At 39.9% G+C, this 25284-nt stretch overlaps 1 protein-coding gene across 2 annotated transcripts in view; it reads left to right on the top strand.

Annotated features, from left to right (window-relative positions):
- Positions 1-25284, top strand: part of LOC124163613 (phosphatidylinositol 4-kinase beta) — a 176795-nt gene that overhangs the window by 94109 nt on the left and 57402 nt on the right. For both annotated transcript variants that reach the window (XM_046540631.1, XM_046540632.1), the window contains exons 7-11: positions 1542-1675; positions 3187-3420; positions 5270-5629; positions 21425-21619; positions 22551-22744. In XM_046540631.1, coding sequence (XP_046396587.1) covers positions 1542-1675; positions 3187-3420; positions 5270-5629; positions 21425-21619; positions 22551-22744 — 1117 coding nt within the window. The remainder of the gene's footprint in view (positions 1-1541; positions 1676-3186; positions 3421-5269; positions 5630-21424; positions 21620-22550; positions 22745-25284) is intronic.

Below are 25284 nucleotides of genomic sequence, written 5' to 3'. Positions count from 1 at the left end.
AGACCAATAAATCTATTATTATTATTATTATGTCCATTCTCACTTGATGTACGGCCTAATTTTCCGGGGAAACACGACAGCAGCTGCTAAAGCTTTCTCATTACAAAAACAAGCTATCAAAGCCATTTTAGGTGTGTCCGTTAGGACTCCAGGTAGGCCAATATTTGAAGCTCTTGGCATTCTTACACTCCCCTGTATATGTATTCTGCAATGCTCTATGTTGGTTAAAAACAATCCTTCTCTATTCCCACCAAACAGTGACTACCATTCATACAATAGGTAGTAGTAGAGGCAATATACATGCATTTGGGCACAATTTAGAGTATTTTAGGCGAGGTCCTTTCCACCCAGCTTCCCAAATATACAATAAGCTCCCAAGTTTTTTAAAGTCTGTCTCTTCTCCGGCCATTTTCAAAAGCAGATTATGTAAAATTCTTTATGACAAACGGTATTACAACTTGACTGAATACCTGGAAGATATTCTCTAATTGATTTTTTGTGTATTGCATATATTGTAAATTTGTATATTGTATTAGTATTGTATACAATATGTATGTCTCCAATTTGACGAGTTCTATGTCACATGACCAGTGGAACAATAAATTTTATTATTATTATTATTATTAAATTCTTCTCTGTTTTTCAGGATTGGCTACATTGCAAATGTAGAATGGGGTAATTTCATACTGATTGCCATTTTTGTGTTTTCATGCAGGAGTAGAACTGGAAATAAACGCCCAGATGAGAAGTTTTCTCCTCTAACAAGTTAGATTTTTGATTGTCAGGACCCAAATTAAAGCCCTTAAGTTGCATGCTAACTTTTCCTGGATTTTAAGTTGTCGTTTAACAAATTTTCCTGACTAGGAAGTATTACTGACCATTCCCAAATGAGGTATTTCTATTTAATGTACCTGCATAAGAATTTGATGTAAATTTTGATCCTCATGAAGTCTAATATCTTTGAAAGTTGGTGGAGCTGATTTTCTGTACAATCATTTGGTAGAAGGTAGTCAAAATTTCTCGATGAGATCATTTGATCATGTGATATTCTTCTGAATTTCAGTGAGTGTTACTGGTGTATCTGAGAGCACCTATCACTTAATGAGTGATATAAGTGGAATTATTTTCTATGGGTTTAAGGAAAATGTTTACCAAGCAAGCCACCCTCACTTCCCTCTCTTCTTCTCAGCATTAACTCAATTAACTGCTTTTGTGCAAATGTAGTGAATTTGCAATTTTTTCTGAAAGATTGAATGCATCAGTTAACATCCCATAAAATTTTACCTGCTTTCCTTCGTGGGAAGTTTTCCTGGCGAGGAAATTTTCAAACCTCTGTCCCATGAAAATCTTCTCATGGGAATGTGGTGCTGGGATGCTCACTGGGGCAGTTGTGTCTCTGTTGCAGGGGGCTCGCCAAATGGTGGGTGACTATTTGAGGGGATGCTCACTGGGGCAGTTGTGTCTCTGTTGCAGGGGGCTCGCCAAATGGTGGGTGACTATTTGAGGGGATGCTCACTGGGGCAGTTGTGTCTCTGTTGCAGGGGGCTCGCCAAATCGAGTGTGCCTTGGTGACCTTGACTCCGGGCGTGCCTTTGACAATGGCTGCACTTGTTTTGATTCATGTCGTGGCGTTGTCAACGAGCTCTGCGGTCGGCGAACGGAATGCACTTGCAGTGTGAGTGAAGTTTGTGCTCTTTAACTCTAGTGAAATTAGATTCCTCGCCTGAGCTGCATCATTCCAGTGCATTATTCTGGTTGCTCTGTGGAATGTTGTTAGTTTAGATGATATTACATTGCTACCCTTAGCCGTTCTTTTTTGATCAGTCATTACTTGTGTAAAACATCTTGAAATTTTTATATTTGAGGAGATGAACTTGTTCTGCATTTGCCTGTATCTATAATATTAAAAAAGTAATACAATATGATAACAAATTATGTAAAAAGCCAAGTTTTTATTTAAATTAAAAAGAAGAAAATAAACCATGTGATCTTTGCTAAGGTTGGAAAACAATTTTCAGAAAATTCTAAAAGGTGGGCTTGCATATTTAACAGTTAAATAATAATTGCACTATTTTGGTTATCGGGGCGAAGCCCCATTTAGTTGCCACTGTTCACATCGTTCACATAAGTGGCTGATTTTTTTTTTGGAGGCAACGCAGCACTCCATCCTGTGACACTCAGTTGATCGCTTGGTGGGCCCACAAAACTATTAACATTATAAGTAAGGAGACAGTACTACTCAATGAGATTCATCAAATCTGGCTATAATCAGATCCAAGATCAATGACCGTATATGTCTGAATATAGTCCGCCTTTTGTCTAAAAATGCCCGTGGCAAAAGTAAAGGGGGGGGGGGGACAATATTCAAACACATTTTCATAACTTTTCCCGAAACTGAAGCCTCAAAATTAGGGGGGGACTATATTCAGAGGGGGACTATATTTACGGTATTTATGTGGTTTGGTTACAAGTTTGAATGTATTTAGAACTTTCTTCTTCAATATCGAGTGCAAGGCAATGATTTGTAACTCAGCCGGTAAAGAGTTCCACAATCTGCAAAGCTTGTAATTGGGAGTACTAAATTCAGCATGAAAATGAGAATGCAATGGACTAACCCAAGATTGGAGATTGAAGAAGTGAGATGCCTGAAGTAATGGTTATAAGACATTCTTGAGTTGTAAGGAACTGCTTTATCTTTCACATTTTGAATATGACTTAAATGATTTAATGATTGTCTAAGAGATTACATCTGAGAGAATGATCAAAAGGTTAAGTGATAAAATGTGAAGCACTGGTAAATGTTAGTATATCCTGAAGATTTCAAGGTGCTAGCTCAAGTTTCAAGTGAGTACTCCTTGATCAATAAAGACCGGACGAGCAGGAGCTGTGTATCATTCTGTCAATATAAGTCAAACCAGCTATGAGATGTATTTTGCTAGGTAGTAATTACTAAACTGGATTAAATGTTGTCTTGACGGAAGAGAAGCAGTAGTCATTTTCTATTGAAATATAATTTAAAATGCCAGCAATATCAGTTTTCATTGCTTGAAATTTCTATTACTGTATCTGAATTTAATCTAACTTCATGTGAAGGATGTGCTGTTAAGCCATGTTTATTGTACTCTCTATGAAATTACATTTAAGTTTTTCTAGCTATGAAGCATCTCTGCTATTTCTCATGCATAGGCACAGCGCCTTGCTCCAGAACGGGAATTCATTGGGTCGCTCATAGCCATCGGGAAATTGCTGAGTGCCCTCCCGAGCAAGGAAGAGCGCACTGCCAGGTTGCAAGATGAGATCCATCGCCTCAACAGGAATCTTCCGGCTCGAGTCTGGTTACCAATCTATTCAACAACTACGCCACATCTAGTTCTCCGAATACCACACAGGGAGTCAGCAGTCCTCAACTCCAAGGATAAGGTTCGTTAACATTTGGAGCCATATACTGGAGGACCCTGCCTGCTTAGGATGGCACATTAGAGGGAATTGTTATTTTTGTAAATTGTTGTGCTTTTGGGAAAAGCAGAGTGCATTGGTGCTGGAACTGGCTTATTGGCATCATCATACAAGGAGAAAGGCATTGTTTTTTGGTTATGGAAGGTGAGAATACCCGGTAGAACCTCTAGTATTCAAAGGACCCTTAACTTAGTAAATTGGAGGTTTGCTCAAAGGATGCCTTTATGTGTAGTGTGCATTAGGTATGCAGAAGTCACCCAGGAAACCTAGGATATCCGTCTGAAATATCACCTTAATCACTCCCTGCAGCCAGTAATTAAGTGGGGCAGCATTGGAGCATATTCAGTAGCAATATATTCTTTATGCAGTGGTAAAGCATGTGTAAGATGGACTCTTGTTATTACTACGTTCACTGGGCCAAAAAATCAAGAGTACTTCAAATGAAAGTTTCTGCTTTGGAAGCATCACAAAAGAAAACATCACATTAAAAAAAATTTCTATCCAATCCTTTGGTGTTACAAGCTACAGTGGAACCGCGATGAAGCGAGTAAGGGCTATTGTGAGACCCCCGCCATTACGAGAGATAGCCGGAGCACCGTCAATTGACCCTATAACAAACATGTTTAAAAAAATTTGATTACACGAGGCCCTTTTGGTGCTGGCACTCGCCATTGCGATAGTTTCTATCGGTGGAAAACCTTCACCAAGAGTCCCTAATCTCTGTTATTGCTGGCGATCCGATATAAATGAAGTTAACACTGAGTGCTCAGTCTCAAATTCATGTGGTACACAGTTGTTTGATAAATAAGGAGATCATTTTGGTGAAAATATTGTGGCAGTAGCATTCCCTAAGGCTCGATCTTCTTTTGTTCCTTAGGCGGCAGAAAGCAGTTGACAGCATACCCGCACGTCCGTGAGTTGCGTGAATAGGGAGCATTTGAAAGTAGATGCCAGATGGGGAAGATGAATAGCAGGCTTCTGTAAAATGAAAAGCAAACACAAGACTACGTTTCATTCTTGGTTAGCACCTGTTTCTAAGGGAACATGTGATGCCTGTAAATGTTTAACCACGTTTTTTTTTGTTTGAATAATTGGTTATATAACCTCGTATGGGGGGTGATTCGTGGACAGCTCCCAATGTACTACAACACTACAAAGTTGGACTGAAATATGAGACCCATTTTTTTGACACTCCCGTTGTCAGTACAAAATATGGAAATGCACCTACAGTGCAACCTCGATAAAACAAGACCTGACCCCACGGTGCTCAAATAAACTCTCGCTATAGCGAATTGTCACTTTACCGGAGGTGGAGCAAATAAGAGCCAATAAACCCATTGTCAACCCTTACATTGGAACAGGATTGGTGCAGAGACATTTCTATCCAATAAACTGAAGCATAAATTCAGACACTCTCCTTGTGAGATAATTTTATAAATTAAGAATAATTAAAGATGTATAGATATTCTTGGCGATCAAAATATGTGGCTTGTTAAGTTTTCATAATGATTCAATCAGATACTACTAAGAAAGCATTTCATTAAGACATACCGTATATGTCTGAATATAGTCCCCCCTTTTTTCCAAAAATGCCTGTGGTAAAAGTAAAGGGGGGGACTACATTCAAATGCATTTTTTTAACTTTTCCCGAAACTGAAGCCTCAAAATTAGGGGGGGGGGGGACTTAATCAGAGAGGGACTATATTCGGAGAAATACAGTAATTGGGTCTCTCAATTTTCCATTAAAAAGTTTCTGCGCGTGTATGTATGCTCGTGGGTTTAAATGACTGCTCACTTGTTTCTCTCTCTCTAGGCTCCGTACATAATTTACGTGGAGGTGGTGGAAGTGGACGACATGCACACAACACCTGTGCCGTCTCGCGCGCACGGACCATCCTCCCTGCTGCGCCACACAAAGAGCGAGGAGAATGTTGCCGATTCGTCGGCCGGAGCGCCGAGTGGGGCAGGGGCGGTGCCAGGGGTGGGGACAGGCCTCACGGCACACCCCTCGCACCCCAACCTCCCGTCGGCCCCTTCCACCTGCTCCTCGTCTCCGTCGCTGGCCAACCCCCACACCATTGGGCCCAACTGCCAGCAGGGCAGCTCCTTCAGCGTCTACGGCAACCACGATGACGAGTGGAGTGTGGAAGATGCGGAGATCTCTCAGCTGACGGTGAGTTGCACCTTCAATGATGGAATGGCATTCAGGCTGCGCACTGCACTGCAGTAGAATGCTTCAGAGTATTGTTTGGGTGAATTTATCGGAAAGCCATTAATGCACGGAATTAGTTTCTCTTGCCTATCAGTATAAAGTTCTACTGGTGCTCTGTAAATCTCTACATCAAATGGAACTGAATCTTGAGGCTAAACATGACAGGCACGCAGTGTGAATCTTCGCCAAGAGATGGAACTTCTGAAGCAATGGAATCAGGAGACGCTCAGTGCTGTAGAATAGTAACTACAGTAGAACCTCGCTTTTACGCCCCCGCAATATACGTTTTCCCGCAATTTACAACATTTTCGTCAAGTCCCGATGATTTAAGTATCTTTACAATGTTAAGTCTTCCCCGCATTTACGCTAACGAAATTTCAAATGATCCGCTATTTACGCTAAGCCGCCAAAGGGAACATGGCGGATAGCGCACCGTAATCAGAAGAAAGAGTGTTAGAGATCGGAGGTAGGGATAACCTTTTTGCAAGAAGGTTGTAAATACAGTGAAACCTGTATTAAGCGACCACTGACGGTTCCACTGAAAAATGGTCGTTAAGAGGGGTGGTCATTCAAAGGGGGTGCGGGTGTGTTTCTGACTGCATAATTTCAAGGGAGCAGATTTAAAAAAGATAGGTAACTACTGAGTTCACGCTTTACTTTAAGCAACATAAATCGCGTTTTATTCAGTGATAGTTTTTAATTGCTGATAAATTTTACACAGTTAGTAATTTAATTAATATTAAATATTTTCTCACTACAAAGTAATGTAGTATATCGCTCAGGAACATTTGCATTAACAGCAATCTACAGTAGAGATGATTACCTCTTTATTTTTTATAATGTGTACCATATAAATTTAAATATTATACGCATATACCATAACATATATAGGTGTATTAAGTTGAATTTTGAGAAAAATATTTGTCACTCTGGCCAAGGAAGTTAAATCTCACTTTGGAGCCTATGAGAAGTAAAACAAACAGTGTCAAAGCCGCAGGAACTATAGCATAAATCAAATACATATTTATTAATAACGTCCACTCTTACGAATAATGACTTTAAACATACATCACAGTATTGAGGAGAAAACATCACTTTGAGACGAAAAAAAACTGTCGTACAGAAGTTTGCTTTAGGTCCTTGCACTTTTTTTTCGCGATTTCAGTTTCCAACGCATATTTTAGTTCTGTTAACAGTTCATTGATTTTCTCGCTGTTGAAATCTGCACTTTTCATTGAATTGGGACACTTTTCTATTCATGAAAGTGTCTCTTGAGGGCTTAATCTTGGTTCTTCGTTTGGCACAATGTCCGAGTCATCTTCATCTTCAGTAATGGTTCCTTAAAATACAATATCATTGAAAAAGAGATAAGAAAAACGGAGATAATAGATATGAAATAATGCTCAATGTTATTTTTAAATACGTACTACAATAATTGAGGTAATATTGGTTATTAAAAATCCTACCTTTTGCTTCTTTGATGATGCAGTCCTCCCAATCACCGCTGAAATCATAATAGCAATCGGTGTGGTTTTCCTCCTCGGTCACCATTTGGCTGTACTCAAACCCTGCAGCTCGAGCCAAAACATCCACATCCTCTGATGTTGTCTCTTCAATTTCTTCCTCGTTGTCTGATGTTGTCTCTTCAATTTCTTCCTCGTTGACAGGATCGAAGAAACCACACTTCTGAAAACATCTCAAAATGGTTCGACTTTCAACATCTTTCCATGCAGAAAGCACCCATGACACAGCATCACTCACTGTTATCTTCTTAGCTAAATCCGATGCGGTGGCAACTTCATCCATCCGTGCAATCAAATGTTGCATCATTCGCTTTCTGTACCTCAATTTGAATGCCTGAATAATGCCTTGGTCCAGGGGTTGTAATTTTGATGTGGTATTGGGCGGGAAGATCTGCAGGTGGACATTGGTCAGTTTTATTTGATGAGAGTGACATGTAGCATTGTCCAGGAACAGGAAAATATTTCGATTTTGCCGTCTCATTTTTCTGTCAAAGGTCATTAGCCAATCCTCAAAAATCTTCGAACTCATCCATGCATTACTGTTTGCATACCAAGATATACCCAACTTTGTCATATCAGTATTCTTGAAGCATCTTGGCCGAAGAGATTTTCCAATCACCAAGGATGCCTCTTTTTCTCCATCAGCGCTTGCACAGAAACACACGGTCAATCGTTCTTTGGCCAGCTTTCCACCCTTGCACTGCTCTGACTTTTCACCGGAGATCCCACGGAAGGTAATGCTATGCCTGACACGAAATCGTTCAAGCCAGCCATTGCTAGCCACGAAATCTTCATCTCCTATTTCTATGGCAAATTGCAAGGCCTTCTCTTTTATTAAAGATCCACTTATGGGAATATTTTTCGACCGTGCGACTTTAAACCACTCAAAAACTGAAGAGTTAATTCCTTCGTATTTTTCTTGCCACTTTCTTTTCACTCCTCGGCTCCGGTCACTGTTTTGCCACTCTTTCAAAATTTCTTCCCTAGATTTGAAAATTCCGTTTATTTGGGGTTTCCCACACTTAAACAAATCCGCTAACCTTCTTTCAGATGAACCTTTATCTCGTTCTTCAATAACTTGAACCCTTTCCTCTAAACTCAAACAAACTCTCTTCGACATCTTGGACTCGGAGATTGTTCTTATACCGTCACTCAAAGCAAACTGCCACGACTTAAATATGAAGTGGCAGTTTTGCCCACGAAAGGACTGATTCACAATTTACAAATGTTTGAGCAAAAGAAAATACATTGTATACAAAACAGAACCCCTACGGAGAGGGTCAAGCCTACGAACCCACTCCGCCTGCCGTGACAAGAGGGTAATTATCCTCAACGGCTGAATTGTTCTGGTAAGTGCAGGTATAAACTGGTGCTGCTTAGAATGTAGACTTTCCTAGCAGGCTAGTAGAATTCCTTGGTCGCCTAATGGAGGGAAATTCCCGTGGTAGTGGTGGTCTTTGGTCGAGGTGAGGGGTGGTCTTTGAATAGGGGTAATAAATACATTGACTATACGGGCATCACAATCGGTTCCGAAGAAGACTGGTCGTTAGGAGGGGTGGTCGCTGGATAGGAGTGGTCGCTAAGAGAGGTTTCACTGTATAGGAAAAGAAGTTGTATTTACAACCTCCTTGCCTTTTTGGCATACCTGTCACCAGCGCCATTATCATTAATACGGCCTCTTTGAACTTCTAGAATAATTCCTTCATCATTTGTTTCTGACTACTCGCGGGATTTCCTAAGACAGGTTGTTTGCGATGTTTTAATTTCATTCCATTTGTTGGTGGTAAGTATTGTAGGTTTTCCATTTCACTTGTAAGCATCGTTGTTACGATTATAGATGCTATGTTTATATTCGTGGTCGTTCTCGTGATGATCCACGCACTGGGTGTTCTCCTTTGCGTACATTATTACCAAGTTCTTCGATTAATTTTCATCATCATTAGTCAACAATCCTAAAATTGGTTTGACGCTATTTGACGATTGACGATATTATTGACGATTAATTTAAAAGTTGTTTTAATCGTAATCTCTTTTTCCCTGCTTTTTTTTGTGACTGCGTCTATAAACGCGAATCAAATACGGAATGGCCCAGAAACGAGAGGAAAACTTTTTCAATAGAAGATGAAATAAAAATTTTGGGAAGAGTTGACTCGCATGTAGGTTCACGCGTTTCCCTTGCCAAAGAACTTGGGATTCCAGTGTCCACATTAAACACTGTTGTTAAAACTCGCAAAAACATAGAAACCAGTGCAGTGGAATGCGGACCCAGTGCAAAGAGGCGAAAATATGTTAAGTACTCAAAGTATGATAGACTAGAAGAAATTTTAAAAGAATGGTTTCAGTGCACCAGGTCCTCTAACATACCCATCAGCAGAGTTATTTTGAAGGAAAAAGCGCAACATGTGGCAATGAGGCTGGGAATTGAAGACTTCAAGGCTTCAAACGGATGGTTAAGCAGGTTTAAGACTAGGCATAATGTTGTATACAAAACAATTTGTGGTGAGTCCAATAGTGTTGATCCCCAAACAATGGCACAGTGGAAGGAACATTGTTTAAGTGAGCATACAGAAGGGTATGCTCCAAAAGACATTTTCAATTTAGATGAGACAGGCCTTTTTTTCAATACACTTCCCCATAAGACTTTAGAGTTTAGAGGTGAATCTTGCCATGGTGGAAAGCATAGCAAAGCTTGTTTAACAGTATTGTTAGGTGCTAATGCTAATGGTAGTGAAAATTTGAGGCCATTTGTCATTGGAAAATCCAAAAATCCTAGATGTTTTAAAAATATCAAGACATATCCCTCAACCTATGCCGCTAATACCAAAGCTTGGATGACGTCACATTTATTTCAGGAACAAATGCAGGCTCTAGATGCCAAGATGGATGGACAAAACTGAAAAATTGTAGTATTTTTAGACCAATGCCCAGCCCACCCAAAAAATATGAATTTGAGGAATATAAAACTGGCGTTCTTCCCACCCAATTGTACCAGCCAATTACAGCCATTAGATTTAGGGATAATCCATGTATTCAAATCCAACAACCGCAGGATTCTAGTGAGAAAAGCAATTAATCTTATAGACAGTGGGAGGGACCCTAAGAACTTCAAAGTACAGTAGAACCCCGTATTTGCGTTATCGGAATTTACGTTTTCCCGCAAATTGCAAGTTTTTTTCTGGGTCCCGTCATATTTCCTATCTCTCCAATGTAAATAGAACCCTGTATTTACGCCGTGCTTTTTTCGTTTTCCCGCCATGTGCGTCACGACGTGCCGGCTAAAAAAAATTATTTGCCCACTAAAACAATAAATAGTGCATATCAGCCCTTAAAAAATATCTTTTGGCTTCTTTTCGCGCATTTGTATTTAAAAATCCAAGAGAAAGAGACGCAATGAGAACTATTTTCGGGAAGAATTTGAATGTGGCGGGACAGAACGCCACTAACGTCGGAAAGTTGAACTACGTTATCTCGTTTTCTTTCAGCGGCGGAAAGATTCACGATATGAAAGTAGGTGTTTTGAGCAATCGAGCTATGTAATAATTATAATGCAAGAACTCCTGAAGCAATGTTGACAATAATCATGTAGCCTATAATTTGATACGAGAGTTTGAAAGAAAACCAGACGTGCTGAAACATGATAAATGCCGGAACTATAAAACTTGTCATCATTTGCACTGACTTCATTCAACAGTTGCGTAGCGTAGACGGGTTAATTAAATACTTAAAGAAAAACTTATTTAAACTTGAATTATCCCATTCACATAGCAGCGTATCGCAAACAACTGTGACTTTAAAAAATTATGAAGTCGCACGACCGTTTCTACTACGCACTTGATCGCCGAGGAGTAGTTCAGACACTCGTGTGTTGGCAAGTTATCCTCAATTAGTACGGGAAATGAATTTATCCGGCTTGAAAATGGAAATTCGAGGTGAAAAACGGACATTTTTAAATGACGAGAAAATGAAAATTTTAGAGCTAGTTGATTCCCACACCGGAACCCGCATCGATTCAAACAAATTCGTGGTGAAAAATCGCGATGCCATTGTAAAATATGCAAACCAGTGCGGACATTTATCAAAAAAGAGAATATATGTGAAGAATTCTAGGTAAGAAGAAATAGAACGAATTCTAAAAGAGTAGTTTTTAGGTGCAAGATCATCAAATGTTCCTGCAAATGGTGTCATCTAAAGGCCTGTTTACATAGTAAATTAACCCGTACAAGTTAATGTCTAAATTATGAACATGAAAATGCACCGTGTATTCACCCAACTTGTGCGTATGCATGAACAGAAAATAGAACCTGTTCAAATTTGGTTCATGCATTCATAGCCGTATTTAGGGGCGGGGGATGTGCCCCATCCAGATGCTTAAAAAATACAGACAAAATTTGAATACGGTTATCACAGGAGGATCTATGGGGGGGCATGTGCCCCCCCAGACACTTAAAAAATATGCAAGATTTTTAATACGGTTCAGTTATCATTGCATTCGTTTTGTATAACATGGTATCATTGTGCCCCCCTCCAGAACAAAATCCTGGATATGGCCTTGCTTGTGCCCCCCAGAAAGAAATCCTGGATCCGTCCGTGATGGTCATCATTACGTTCGCTTTATTTTGTGTTTTACTCAAGGAGGCTCAATCATTTAATTCAATAAGAATAACTTTGATATAAAAATAAAGAGAATTTTGTAAAGTCATTGTTATATCTTGTTTTTAATCTCAATTACGACAAGATCTTTTGCCTGTCAGGCTCTCTGTGCCCCTCCCAGAAAGAAAAATCCTGGATCTGCCCCTGCCTACATTCGTACATTTCCTGTCCCGTTCCGGTCCACAAAAATCATTAATGCAAGCAGACATTAATGTATAGTGTAAATAGGCCCAAAGGCACTTGAGAAAAAGTATTTCCCCAGAATATTGGGAATCGAAGATTCCACGGCATCTACAATGGTTGGTTGGATAGAATAGGTAGGACAAAAATAGGTACAGTCTTGTATACAAGATGGTGAGTGGTGAAAGCAAAGATGTTAACTTAGAGACAGCAACTCAGTGGAAAGAATGTGAATATATTAGACTTCTGGAAGGTTACAGCCCAAAAGATGTTTTTAATGCAGACAAAACAGGATTATTTTTTTATTTTTGTTGCCAGCTGTGCTTCAGAGGGAAGCAATGTTATGGAATAATGCTTAGTTAGTGAACAATTAAAAAATTAACATTTCCAAAGCCAGTATGTGAATAAAAGTGAAAATTCTCTATTTCCCACAATTTGCATTTTCCCGCAATTTACACTTTTTTTCTTGGGTCCCTAGAAAAGTGTAAATAAGGGGTTTTACTGTATCTGTTTTAGATGCACTACACTACGTAGTACGAGCATGGAAAGAAGTTGATGAGGGCAAAATCGCAAATTGTTTTAAAAAAGCAGGATTTAGTTTTTCTGAAGACTGCAACTGTGTACAGGACTATGAAGAATCATTAGAAGAAGGGAGAGGTGGTAATATAGCTTTGGGAGCCGATGATCAGTTGTCATTATTTGGAGATGAAATAAGTTTTTCAGATTTTGTGGGAGTGGATGAGATGTTATCAACATGTAAGTCACTTACTATTGATGAAGCTATTGACGTGCATGACAGTGATGAGACAGCAAGTGAGGAGGATGATGATGATACAGAAATGCCAAAAGAAATCACAATCAATGCTATGTCTGCTGTCAGTGCACTGAGGCAACATTTATCAACTGTTGCAGGAAATGAGAAATAATTAGAGCTGTTGGACATAATTGAAAAAAAGAGTAGAAATAATTTGCACAAATAAAATGACTCAGCAAAAAAAGATAATGGAATATTTCCAGAAGAAGGCTTGTTAAAAGAACATATTGCAATGGTGCTTCTTTTTTCATCACTTAATTCACCCCAGAATGTTTAATTTAAATTCTGTGATATATACATATTTAATTGCTTTAAAATTTGAAAGACTTTTTGAGAGTTTAAGTTGATACATATTGTTTTTAATTAAATGTTAAATGGATTTAAGTCAAATATTTTTGTTTAGTTTGTCCAAAGGTTAAAATATTTTTGCTTTAGAAGATTCTTTTATGTTTATGGAGCTAATGGAAAATGTTTATCCGTTTTACTCATTTATCAGTATTTACTTATTTATCGTCCTGTGTTAAAGGATCTCTTTCAGAAGACTGATGTTTTGTATGATCTACCTCACTGAGAGTTCAGTACTAATAAAGAATTTTTTGTTATTTTAATTATAGGTTTTATACTTACTATTCATTTAGAACATGATTCATATGAAAAATAGAACATTTAACTATATTTAAGGGGTTATTTTTCATTAAATTGTGCCTAACCTCGATTTTACACTTTCCCGCGATTTACACTTTTTTTCCTTGTCCCCCTCAAAAGTGTAAAAGAGGGGTTTTACTGTACATCCCACATTTCCCAAAATCTTCTATCCCCCACCCATCAGTCCTCAGTCCACCTTTCTAATGGTTCCCCCCTCCCTTCCCCCCAACAAGCCTCTGGCACCCAGGTCATTGTTTGCACAGGTTTCATGTTACGAAGGCGTTGAATCGTTCGAAGTAAAATATTAAGTTACACGAGAACAATAGAAACGTGTTCCACTCCTCTCCCTTTCTCCCCTACTGACCTTTTTCAGTCGATCTTCTTCAAAGCTCCCAATTTCTCAAAGCCAAAAAAATGAGTTGCCTAGTGGGCCCATAAGTGTCTAACAATGACTTTGGCAAATGAATGAGGCTATACTTCTCTTGGTCCCTAGCATTTTCCACTCAAAAAATGCTAAAAAATTGTGGATAATTAGAATTTTTGGTGTGTCAAATTAAGTCTGCCTCTTGAAATATATAACACAGTGGAAGCCCGGTTTTGTGAGTACGGTTTTTTATGAGAATCCCATGTTTGCGAGTGATAGTCTTTATACCGCCAAATGGCCTATGTTTTACAGGGTTTGTATAAAAAGTAACCGGACTGAGCTCAGAAAACATATTTATTGGCAGCATTTCTACACTTTTTCTCTAGAAATCTTCGAAGTAGTCCCCATTGGAGTCGATTACCCTTAGGTACTGGATTTTCCAGTGCTCAAACGCCCCCTGAAAGTCGACATTCTGTAAGGCATCTAGAGCCCTCGTTGTAGCAAGTTGAATGGCTTCCAGAGTCCCGAACCGCGTCCCCTTCAGTACTTTCTTGATCTTGGGGAATAGTAAGAAGTCCGGTGGTGCCACATTCGGGCTGTCAAAAATATCCCGTTCCATTTGCAGGCGATCAAGGATTTCCAAAGTGACAGCAACACGACGCTCCTTTTGCATTTCCATGAGGCGTTTAGGCACCAGTGTCACACACATCTTCCTCATGCCCAGATCGTTCTTAACAATATCGTGAACGGTCATCTTATCAATTCCGACCTCTGCAATTTCTCGGAAGCTCAGCCGACGGTCAGTGTTCAACACATCATGGGTTTGGGTCCATGTGACTGGTTGATGGATGTCCGGCATGCTGTTCGTTGTGGATGTCATCGCAACCCTCTAGGAAATTCTTGTGCCCCTGGAAGACTTGAGTTCTGGATACAGTAACCTCACCGTAAATATCATTGATCATTTGAAGGGTTTCCGTAGGCATTTTCTTGAGTTTGACGCAAATTTTGATGTTAACACGTAGCTCGATGGTTGCTCCATTTTCACTCAGACAAGGTCAATGAACACGTACCACTCTCTTGCACAATGCTAACCCTCCAAGCATCTCTATCACTGTAGCACCAAGAACCAGTTTGTGCACGCTTTACCTGGACGTCACAAGCTCAGTCCGGTTACTTTTTATACAAACCCTGTACATGTAAAAAAAATTGATTTTGGGAGGTCAGAAAGTTTCTTCCGCTGGGTACACACGGTTTTACGACAGATATTTCTCGAAGATCACGCGGGGTATTTTGCTCCGGAGGGCACGCTAAATTTACTGCTACGTGCTACGAGTGGGCATACTGCGGCATTTATACTGTATATAGTAATCGCTTATCAAACGTAGAGAAGAGCGCAGTTTTGAAGGACAATACCTGGTCAATAGTCAACATCTGTCTTGCCGAGTAATTTCCATCACGTTAAGGGCCTGCTTTTTCAAAAATCATCTTCAGACGCTGTTATAAGGGTTATTGGGATTGAAAATTATATTGGTGTCAAAACCTGATGTTTTAAAAAATTCAAACGAGTGTGTACATTGTTCGACTGAATGGCGGATATAAGAAATCTGAAATGCTTATAAGTGAAGAGTGCTGAAGGAGAGGTTGAGGGGAAGGAGCTCGCTCCCTCCATCTTTCCTGCGAGGCTGAGGGCGAAGGAGAAAGGGAAGAACACATCTGATCTTGCATGTGACGTCGTTGACTTCAAAGTGAAGGGGCGAAGGCGCAGGAATGTGATATACGCAGTTTGAGTTGCTTGAAGTTTCCAGTCCGTCTTGTCTTGTTTGAATGCGCTCATGCTACGCTTGTTTCTTCCGAAATTGTGCTGTTTGGACTATTTTGAATATTAGTAGCCTTGTTGTAACTATAAATCTTTGTGTCAATAAATTAGAGCTAAAAAAACTTAATGCTGTCAGATATGCGTCGCGTTAGGTCTCATTCTTTTTTGAACCTCATGCGTGTCATACAATCATGCAATTGCTGAAAGCTATCGAGATATCTTCGAGCTCAGTAGGTGACTCAACTAGCATTTGGCCTCCAGAAATTGGGAGAATTGAAGCTGGTAGACCGAAAAAGGTCAGTTTGTGAGACGGGATGATACAAGTTGTGATTGTTCCTGCGTAAATTTATATTTTCCTTTGAGGCAAGTGATTTATGGCCTATGGGTTCTTGGAAAGGAAAGAAACGGGGGGTGATTTTGTGAAATCTACCGTGTGGTTATTATCTTATGGTGCTGAGATTCCCCCAATTGTTGTCCATTCTCTTGGGAAGATTCATGCTATGTGCCTGTTGTGTTTTGCTTTAAAATTTTCCATGGCTGCAATTCTATTGCAATACTCCTGCGAGAGCTTTTAAACAAAATTGTTTGTGAGTAGGACAAGCATCGTAGTGCAACAGTGTTTGCGAAGAGAGGATCGGAACTCTTTCTACTCCCTCTTATGGGACGTTGCATTCGCGAAAGCATTGATTGGAAATTTAGGATTCAGATTCAATTTCTTCGACAAATTTGGATCCGAAGTACATGGAGGTGAAGGGCATTATTCGTGGATATTTGGATCTGAGGTATCCTATCCGACCGTCCCTAATAAGCATCATAAGGTTAAGACTACAATTGAATACCTAATCATCTCAGAGTGCCATACATATCATGTAAATTTAGCTGAAAAACGCCGCGTGAATTATTAGTATTTAAAGTGGAAATTTTGATGACAGTCTAAAGTCCAGGCATAAGTCTGTAACACTGTACGATAGGATAGGATTAAAAAAATACCAAAAAATTTTTTTTTTTTTTTAGCTCCAATGCTCAAAATAGGGGTGCGCCTCTTACACGTGTGCGCCTCTTACACACGCTTATACGGTACTTCATATGTTCCGTATGGTAATCAGATATGATTTCGTAGTCAGGGCTCTAAGGTCATCGGAGCCTCAGAGCCCCGCAATAGTTCATATTGCCATCCAATAGATGGTAATGACGTAAGAAGTTTTCGAGACAGTCCAAGGTCGACTTTCATCCTTTGCCAAGAGCACCTAGGAAATGATGCCGTTATATTGTATCGTGCTCATGTTCAGGGCTGGAAAATCCCGACTGGAGTAATATGAAGTTCTGTTCTTTATTCATCTCAATAAGTTGCAAAATGAATACAGGAATGGTTGACATGACGTCATGCTGTTGAGCAAGAAACTGAAAACATCGTGAATCTAATTATTGCTTCCCCTCAGTAATTTTTCAATCTCCCTGATGAATGTGAATATCGCTCTTGGTTCAAATTTGCCATAGAAGGATATCAAACCCACAAAGAAAAGGCAATAACTGTCTTTCCATTACTACTTTTGATTAAGACTGATGATTGCCAGAGATGTGAACTTAATCACAAAAGGTCCATGTAACCAGTGATAGCCCTTGCTGTTCTTTTTTTTTTACTCTCCTTGGAGTAGAGACCTACCAATAGATGACTATTCTAGATTGAAGATGCAGCTGTGACTTATCAATCACTGAATTTTGCTGCAAATCGAAAGCATGCAGGGGAGAAAACTTTAGTTTTGTGTCTGCAAAGTTTGGCATATTAATTTTCTTGCATTATTTTTGATTTGTACCTCGAGTTTATTGCTTGAGAATCCATATTAGCAATTATAATCAAACTGTTGGTAGTCCTCAGATGCATACATTGTGTTGCTGGCACATTTTTTTTGATTGATTAGCAATAGGAGGAGGTATATTTGGTTGGACAATATTAATTGTTGTTAAAGCTAAGGCAGAAATAATGAACCTTCTAAAGTAAAAAGGATGCGGAAAACTTTCTTTTGAGAAGAAAATTAAAATAATTAATGACGTGGAGCGCAATGTGTCCCTTTCCAAAACAGAAATTGCTAAGTTGAATGGGATTTCAATGTCAATGTTAAAAAGAATCTTGGAATCAAAGGAGTGGATATTTTTCTCATCCTTTCATGTGAATTTGTCATGTATGTCCTCAGGAAAGTATTCAGAACTTGAAGAGACATTTATTGTCTTTTTTATTGATTGCCGCCGAAGTAAACTCAAGGGATAGTAGATGAAACTTGGTTAGCAAGTGGCATCAAATTAATGAGTCAATCATTGAATCATCTGTACCACGAGGCCCATATAATGTGGATGAAACAGGTCTCCTCTGGAAAACTCTTCCTGGCAAAACAATGCATCACAAAGGAAAGAAATGTCATGGAGATCAAAGAAGTAAGGATAACCTGACAGTGCTTCTCACCACAAACCAAGATGATAGCAAAAAATTGAAACCTGTTGTCATTGGAAAAGCTCTTAAGCTGTGATGCTAAAAAATATTGGAAAATTTTCACTTCCAAGTAAATATTTCATAAAACCCACGAATAAGCAGCAGTACCTTCATTTTAGCAGTTGTCATCCTTCCCACAGTAAACGCTCCCTTCCCTATTCCCTTTCCATTCGAGGCCACCGGATTTGTAATAATCCTTATGCCCTGAATAATTTTCTTCACAACCTTCACCGTTCCCTCCTCCAGAGAGGCTACCCAGAGTCCCTCCTGTATAAAAAAATTCTCAAACACAGATGCCCCCCAGAACCTTACAATAGAAATAAACCGCGTGACCTTTCCCTCTGCACCACTTACTTTCCTGGAATACAATCCCTGCAATTTATCCTTAAAGACCTTTTCCCTATTCTAAAAAATAATGAGTCGACAGCCAATCTTTTTGCCAAACCCCCTACTGTCACATTCAGACGACCTGCAAGCCTTTCAGATTTATTCTACTCAACGAACCCGTTACATAAGTCACCCACCACTCCCAATAGTACACCTTCACCCTGCGGTCGTCCTAGATGCAAGACCTGCCCAATTTTTACCCCTCCTTCTATACCTAGTCATCTCGTCTCCTGTCTACCACCACCCCCTGCGGCCTCTTGTACTTCCAAGTATGTAGCTTATCTTATTCAATGTCAACACCGTCCCTCCATTTATATCTAGGCAAATCCTCTACTCCCCTTAACATAAGGATAAACAACCACAGGGCATCATGCACTTCCTCTCACTTTGCGTCCCTCCCGGTGGCAAAACATGCGGCCACTCATCGGCGTCAATTCAATGATTGTCACAATGTATCAGTTTTGGCCTCCCTTCCCCCCCCCACAGACCACCCACTCAAACTTAATTCCATTGAATTAATGTACATATGGCTACTTAAAGCATTTCTTCCTCCCGGCTTAAATATCAACCGATAATCCCTTAATTGCCTCAGCACACTCTTCCCCCCCCCCCCCTTTGGACCCTACCTCCCCACTATTTCCCCTTCCCTCAGCTATCCTTTACCTACAGTCTCCTACCTAACTCTGAGGAAGGTGGTAATACGCCACCGAAAATCTAGTACTTACTGTGAGTGTTTTTTTATCTTTATTGTGAACTGTGATTCTGCCCAACCTGTGGTTTTTTTATGTTATTTTATTTACAGTGGAACCTCGTTAAAGCGAGTACGGGCTATAGCGAGACCCCCGCTATTACGAGAGATAGCCGATGCACCGTCAATTGATCCTATAATAAGCATGTTTAAAATTTCGTTATTACGAGGCCCTTTTGGTGTTGGCTCTCGCCATAGCGAGGGTTTCACAGCCGGAAAAACTTACACCAAGACTCCTTAATCTCTGTAATCGCTAGCGATCTCTTAGAAATGAAGTTAATGGAGTGCTTGGTCTCAAATTTATGTGGTAAACTGTCGTTCGATAAAGAAGTAGTTAATTTTGGTGAAAATATTGTGGCATTAGCATTCGCGAATGCTTGATCTTCTTTTGTTCCTCGGGCGGCCGAAAGCAGTCGTCAGCATACCCGTACGTCCATGAGTTGCATGAATAGAAGGCATTTGATGGAACACACCGTGGCCAAAAGAACACTAAACACGTCCAAGCGAGAAAATAAAAATAAAGGAGTAATATGAGGTATATTGGCTATTATTTGCACCACCTCCGGTAAAGCGACAATTCGCTATGGCGAGTGTTTATTGGTGCACCGTGGGGTGTCGTTTTATCGAGGTTCCACTGTATTTATTTCCGTACCACCCAAAACAGCCTTTTAAATAGGGGTTATTAACTTGTTCACAAACAGCCATGCCCTGGATAGGGGTAACTTTCCTAGGTGGGACTCGAACCTGCAACCTCCTGTTTGGCAGGTGAGGACTTTACCTTGCCATCACTGCACTGACGCCAGCAATATCATGCAAATAAGCATGCATGGATGTCTGTGGAACTTTTTAGGCAACAAGTTCATGTCTAGTGGAAATGTTGCCAGAGAAAATAGAAATGTACTGCTAATTATTGGCGATGAAGTTCATAAAGTGGATAGCCTTTAGCTGAAGAATGTGAAATTATTATTTTTGGAACCAAACACCACAAGGAAGACACTTTGATTTTACACAGTGCCCATATTTTGGTCCCTCAAACTGCGTGAAATCAAATTTTAAGTGTATTGTCTTCAAGCTACATGGCTATTATTGTGGTTCTGAATACATGATGTCTCCTTGTTCCTGGGTTTCACCGCGTGCATTTTCTTTGTGACGACAGTTTCGCCGGTATTCCAACCGGCGTCTTCAGGTCGATGTCGGGATTCAATTTGAAACTGTCGTCACAAAGAAAATCCACGCGGTGAAACTCAGGAACATGGAGACATCATCTAGACAACGCCGCGAAAAACTACGCATCAAGTTCTGAATATATGTAGCTATTTGTGTTTGTATTAGAAGGTTGTCGAGTTCAAAGAGTGGGTAACATAAAATTAAGTTCTTTTACTCATCCCACTTCAAAATGAAAGCTGAAGAATAACTATACCACATCAATACCAATGACCAATGCCACAGTGTAGCAAGCAGAGTATTAAGCAGTCCTTTGTTATCATTTTAAATAAGTTTATGTTAAATTCATGGATAAACATTTCATTACTTGCTAGGCAAAGTGTTTCTTTGGAAGCTGGAGTTGGATTGCTATCAACAATATTATCATATATAATTTCTTCTACTAAACCAGTCCCTGTGGTTGATGAAGTTCTGACATTGTCAATGACAACCACTTAACCCTGAGGTGATCTCTGCATTCTCTTCGGGTTTTCACCGCGTCCGTTGGCTTTTGGCGACAACAGTTTTGCTGACATTGCAGTCAGCGTCTTCAGTTCGATCTTAAGATGCTGACTGCAATGTCAGCAAAACTGTTGCTGCCCAAAGGCCAACGGAAGTGGTGAAAACCCGCAGAGAATGCAGAGATTATCTGATCAATGGTGCGAAAATTTTCGAACCTACACCTGAAAGATAGAGGTTTAAATGTGCTTTCCACTATGGCTTTTGAACAAAAATTTATGTGCACAAAACCATGAATTGTATCTTTTTGGCTTATTCTCTCTATTGTAAGGAACAAAATTACTCTATATTGTGTTTTATGTTGGTAATCATAATTATTATGACTGGAATAAGAATATGACAAAAATATCAGCAAAATAAGCATGGAATGATGATGCAAGAACTGTAGAAATAAGCCCTATGTCTTTATTTCATGGCAACAGCTGATGCATGAGCAAGGACGGAAGATGGCTGACAGGGATACGATATCTCAGTTGTCTCAAGAGTCTTCTGACTCATCTCCTCCCGTGCTGATTGCTGCGGGTGATGTCCGCCGACGCTTGTCAGAGGCTTTGGTTCCTGCTCCCGGAGCAACATTCCCTCGCCACCAGGATGACCCTTCTGCATCAATGCTGAAGGTGAGAAAATCCATTTCTGTGCATTCTTTCTAAAGCTACTGCTGTAAACCCATCTGGCTGTGCAGTTATGCCATCTTCTACCTAGGAAATGTAAGTTTCACAGGATTTGTATACATCCTAAAAACCTGGCAACTTGGATGTATCACTGAATTTTTGAGGTCCAAAGAAAGTAAGGAAAATGCCAGTAAAAAATTGAAAAAGTCAGAAAAAAATCGAAGCATTTGCATGAAAAGTGAAATCATAAGTAAAATTTTGTGACCGATGGAAGTTTTGTCACCCAAAACACTCCTTTGTATAGTTTTTGATGAATGATTAAATTGTGGTGGAACTCCTTCATCTTTGGAGTTTGGATGCTTCAGTGATCTTGCTGCCTTCAAACCTCATGTTGCCTTCTATTTAGTAGTGTCGTTGCCTGCTGTCGTTGTCTAGGATCAATGAGGATCTGTGGAGTGTTTTGGCTGGCAGAGCAGTTATTTGTTTTCATTATATAAAAGTATGCTCTAGAAAAGTAGATAAAATTTCTGAAATTGTCAATGAAAAATCAGGAAAACCCGTAATATTTTGAAACTTGAAAAGTATATGAACTCTGGTTTCAATAAATATCATTAAATCAAAATTCAAAAGACAGAAGAGGGGCTTTGAGTTATCTAGTTTTGAATCAAACATAATTTTTGAGAGTAAGGAGAGGGTTAGGAAATTTGCTAAATGGTCAATGGATGGTCCATCTCATGAATAACATTCTATAATTGAGGGGGGTTGTCTGGATGGGAGAGAACGAAAACAGTCTTAGATTCATGCAAAAACATTATTTTTGGCTGGTTTGCATTGCATCCTTCTTCAGCTTCATTTATTGTCGGTCATCTGAGGAAGGGGGGGGGGGGGGGGGTCGTGGTAAGGGGGCATCCGTTAAGGGGGGATCTGCTCTTTGCAGGAATCGTGGGAGAGCAAGGAGCAGCGTGTGAAGGCAGAGTCACCCTATGGCCACCGCCCTGGATGGAACCTGTTATCGGTGATCGTGAAATGTGGTGATGATCTTCGGCAGGAGCTTTTGGCTTACCAATTGTTGGACACTCTCAGGAGGATATGGGATGAAGCTGGGCTTCCTTTGTGGCTGAGGCCTTACAGGTGAATTGGAATTTTTATTAAGTTTGCCATCACAAACATTTCGGGAGAGTTGCTCAGACTGTCTACATTCTAACCTAAACTGTGTTACAGTAATTAATGTTAAAATTGTTTGGGATATGTTTCTGTGTCACTGTTTGGGTGGCCTCAACATTTCTGGACTATTTCTGGTTGCTTTTTTCATGGGAATCTAATTGGGATAACCTTGAAAAACCCAAGCCTTGAGGCCTGATTACACGGAAACCCTTATGAGTCAATGTCTAAAATGCATGACTGTTTAAATGAGCACAGAAATGTACTGTGTTACCATTTGTACATTAGATGTAAATCATAACAATATCACTCCTATAAATTTGTTGTAAAGTTTAAAAATAACAATTAAACATCTAACCTTAGCGTCTCCAAAATTTGTTCTTGGTGATGATGAACTCTGTTAACATGAGCGCTAGAGTTACGTTTAAAATTTGGAACCGATCAGCTGAACATCCAGAATGTTATTATTGGCATTGATTTTCAATAAATGCAACATGTACGTTTTTAGTTATTCTAACTTATAAACAAATAAGTGACCATGAGGACCTTGGGTGGGTCATTAAGTGCCGGAATGGGCCTAGATAATCCCCTCATGGACAGTAAGAAATCATCAAACCTCTCGTGCCTAGGGACCCTAATGGCGCTGGGAACCCACTTGGCATGCTTGACCGCAAAGCCGTGAAAACACGGCCTTCGGCCTTTAGCGTCGGAAAATTCAAGGCGTGGAAACACGGCCTTCGTAGGGAAAGGGCTAAAGAATCTCACATGACCCTTATTGTAATTCTCTCTCGTACATATTCCATGCATGGTGAAAGAAAAATGGTGGACGATGCTCATGTAAAAGTTTTCGGCAACGGCAAATTTATGAAAATAATACGAGACAAAAAATTAAAATTTGTTCTTCACCAAACAGCTAAGATTAATGGAGGAAATTAATTATGAATTGTAAACATGATCATATAGTTTCGGAGGGAATATTTTGTTACAAGAGAATTTTTTTAAATTGCCGTCATCTATAAGCACAGGAGACGGAAAAAATTTTCTGTCTTCCATGGAAGATGTAACGTATAGGCAGAAATGGTTCCTCAGTTATATCACCTGTTAAACTTTGTGACTATGCAATGCGTGATTGATTTGAATACAATTTTTCAAATTGTGATGTAGGAAATGTTGCATTTTAAATGTTTGTTCAGAAATCCCACCACCTTCCCCTCTTCCCCTTTCTTCCACTCACCTCTTCCCCCCTCCCCTCAACCCAGAAGCGCTTTGCTGAGTCGCACTGTGCGAGCAGCTCTCAGGAGTGTGCTATGAGCGGTGAGGCAGCACCACAAAAAGAGTCATTTATGCCATCACGACAACTGTGCCAATGGCATAGCCTTCCGTTGATAATATTTAAGAGGAACTTACGTAATGACAATTATATTACCATATCATGAATAAATAGCAATATACGGTTCCAGTGTATAAAAATAGAAAATACGATCTCAAGGATAATTTCAGTAATTCATTCCAGCAACAACAATCTCCATCACATACTGTGGCATCCCTCCCTGGCTTACCCGGATATATTTAGATGGAACCGAGGGGAGACGTCTCACAAAACAAAAAAAAAATACCAAAATCCACATTGATCCCTCCCGCACGAGACCTACTGGACAAACCAATCTTACTCGCATCGTACAATTTAAGATAAATGAAAATACTCTCCTCCCTAGGAGATAGTTGCGGGTGGTGGGGTCCCCGATCTGACCTTTAGGGTAAAGTTCTGATGCTAATACCATCCAAAACAACGCATTCAAAAAGGAAAATGACTGGGACAAAAGGAATGGTAAGGGATATTTAAGGTGACCCGGGAAGAGATTGAAAAACACTTTCACAAACTTTCTTCTAACCAAGGTATAATTTGAACAATAATATTGCATAAAGAAATAACCCTCTTATAAACTAATGAAGTATAAGTGGATGAAAGCAACTAATGAGACATCAATGAGAAAAAAAACAATATAAACTGATTTGCGAGATGAAAGAATTGAAATGAAAGCTACAACAAAAAAAATATTTCGATTGTTAACACGCAATGAATGATACAATTTGCTTTAGTTATGTAATGTTGGGGTAGGTAAATAAGAGTCCATCCCTTGAGTGTTATTATAGAATTTGGTAACCAACTTTCACTTCCACTGGATAACTGACGTATTTCGTGACTATCTGTCTTGAAATTGGGCAGGTGAAGATAGGAGGCATGCGGGGGGAAATGGTTACTATCTTACTTGACCGTTGTCTGTGGTTCGACCAGGTGAGATCTAGCAAACTCGTTCCTTCCTTCCGGCTGCAGTCGCCTCCTTCCATTTTGGATAGTGCGGCGTCGGGAACGTAAGGGATGCGTCTTTCCATGCTGGTCCTTGCTCCTCGGAAAGGGGTGGGGTCTCTCATTTTAGACCGTATCTTGAAGAAATCAACCCGATGCTGGGTTGATCTCGGCCCGTCTTCTTCACTGCCTTGTCTGTGTT

Source organism: Ischnura elegans, chromosome 8, assembly GCF_921293095.1.
Source record: "Ischnura elegans chromosome 8, ioIscEleg1.1, whole genome shotgun sequence".
NCBI classification, from domain to species: Eukaryota; Metazoa; Arthropoda; class Insecta; order Odonata; family Coenagrionidae; genus Ischnura; species Ischnura elegans.
Note: the sequence above shows the minus strand (reverse complement) of the source record. Positions and strands in the feature narration are given on the sequence as shown.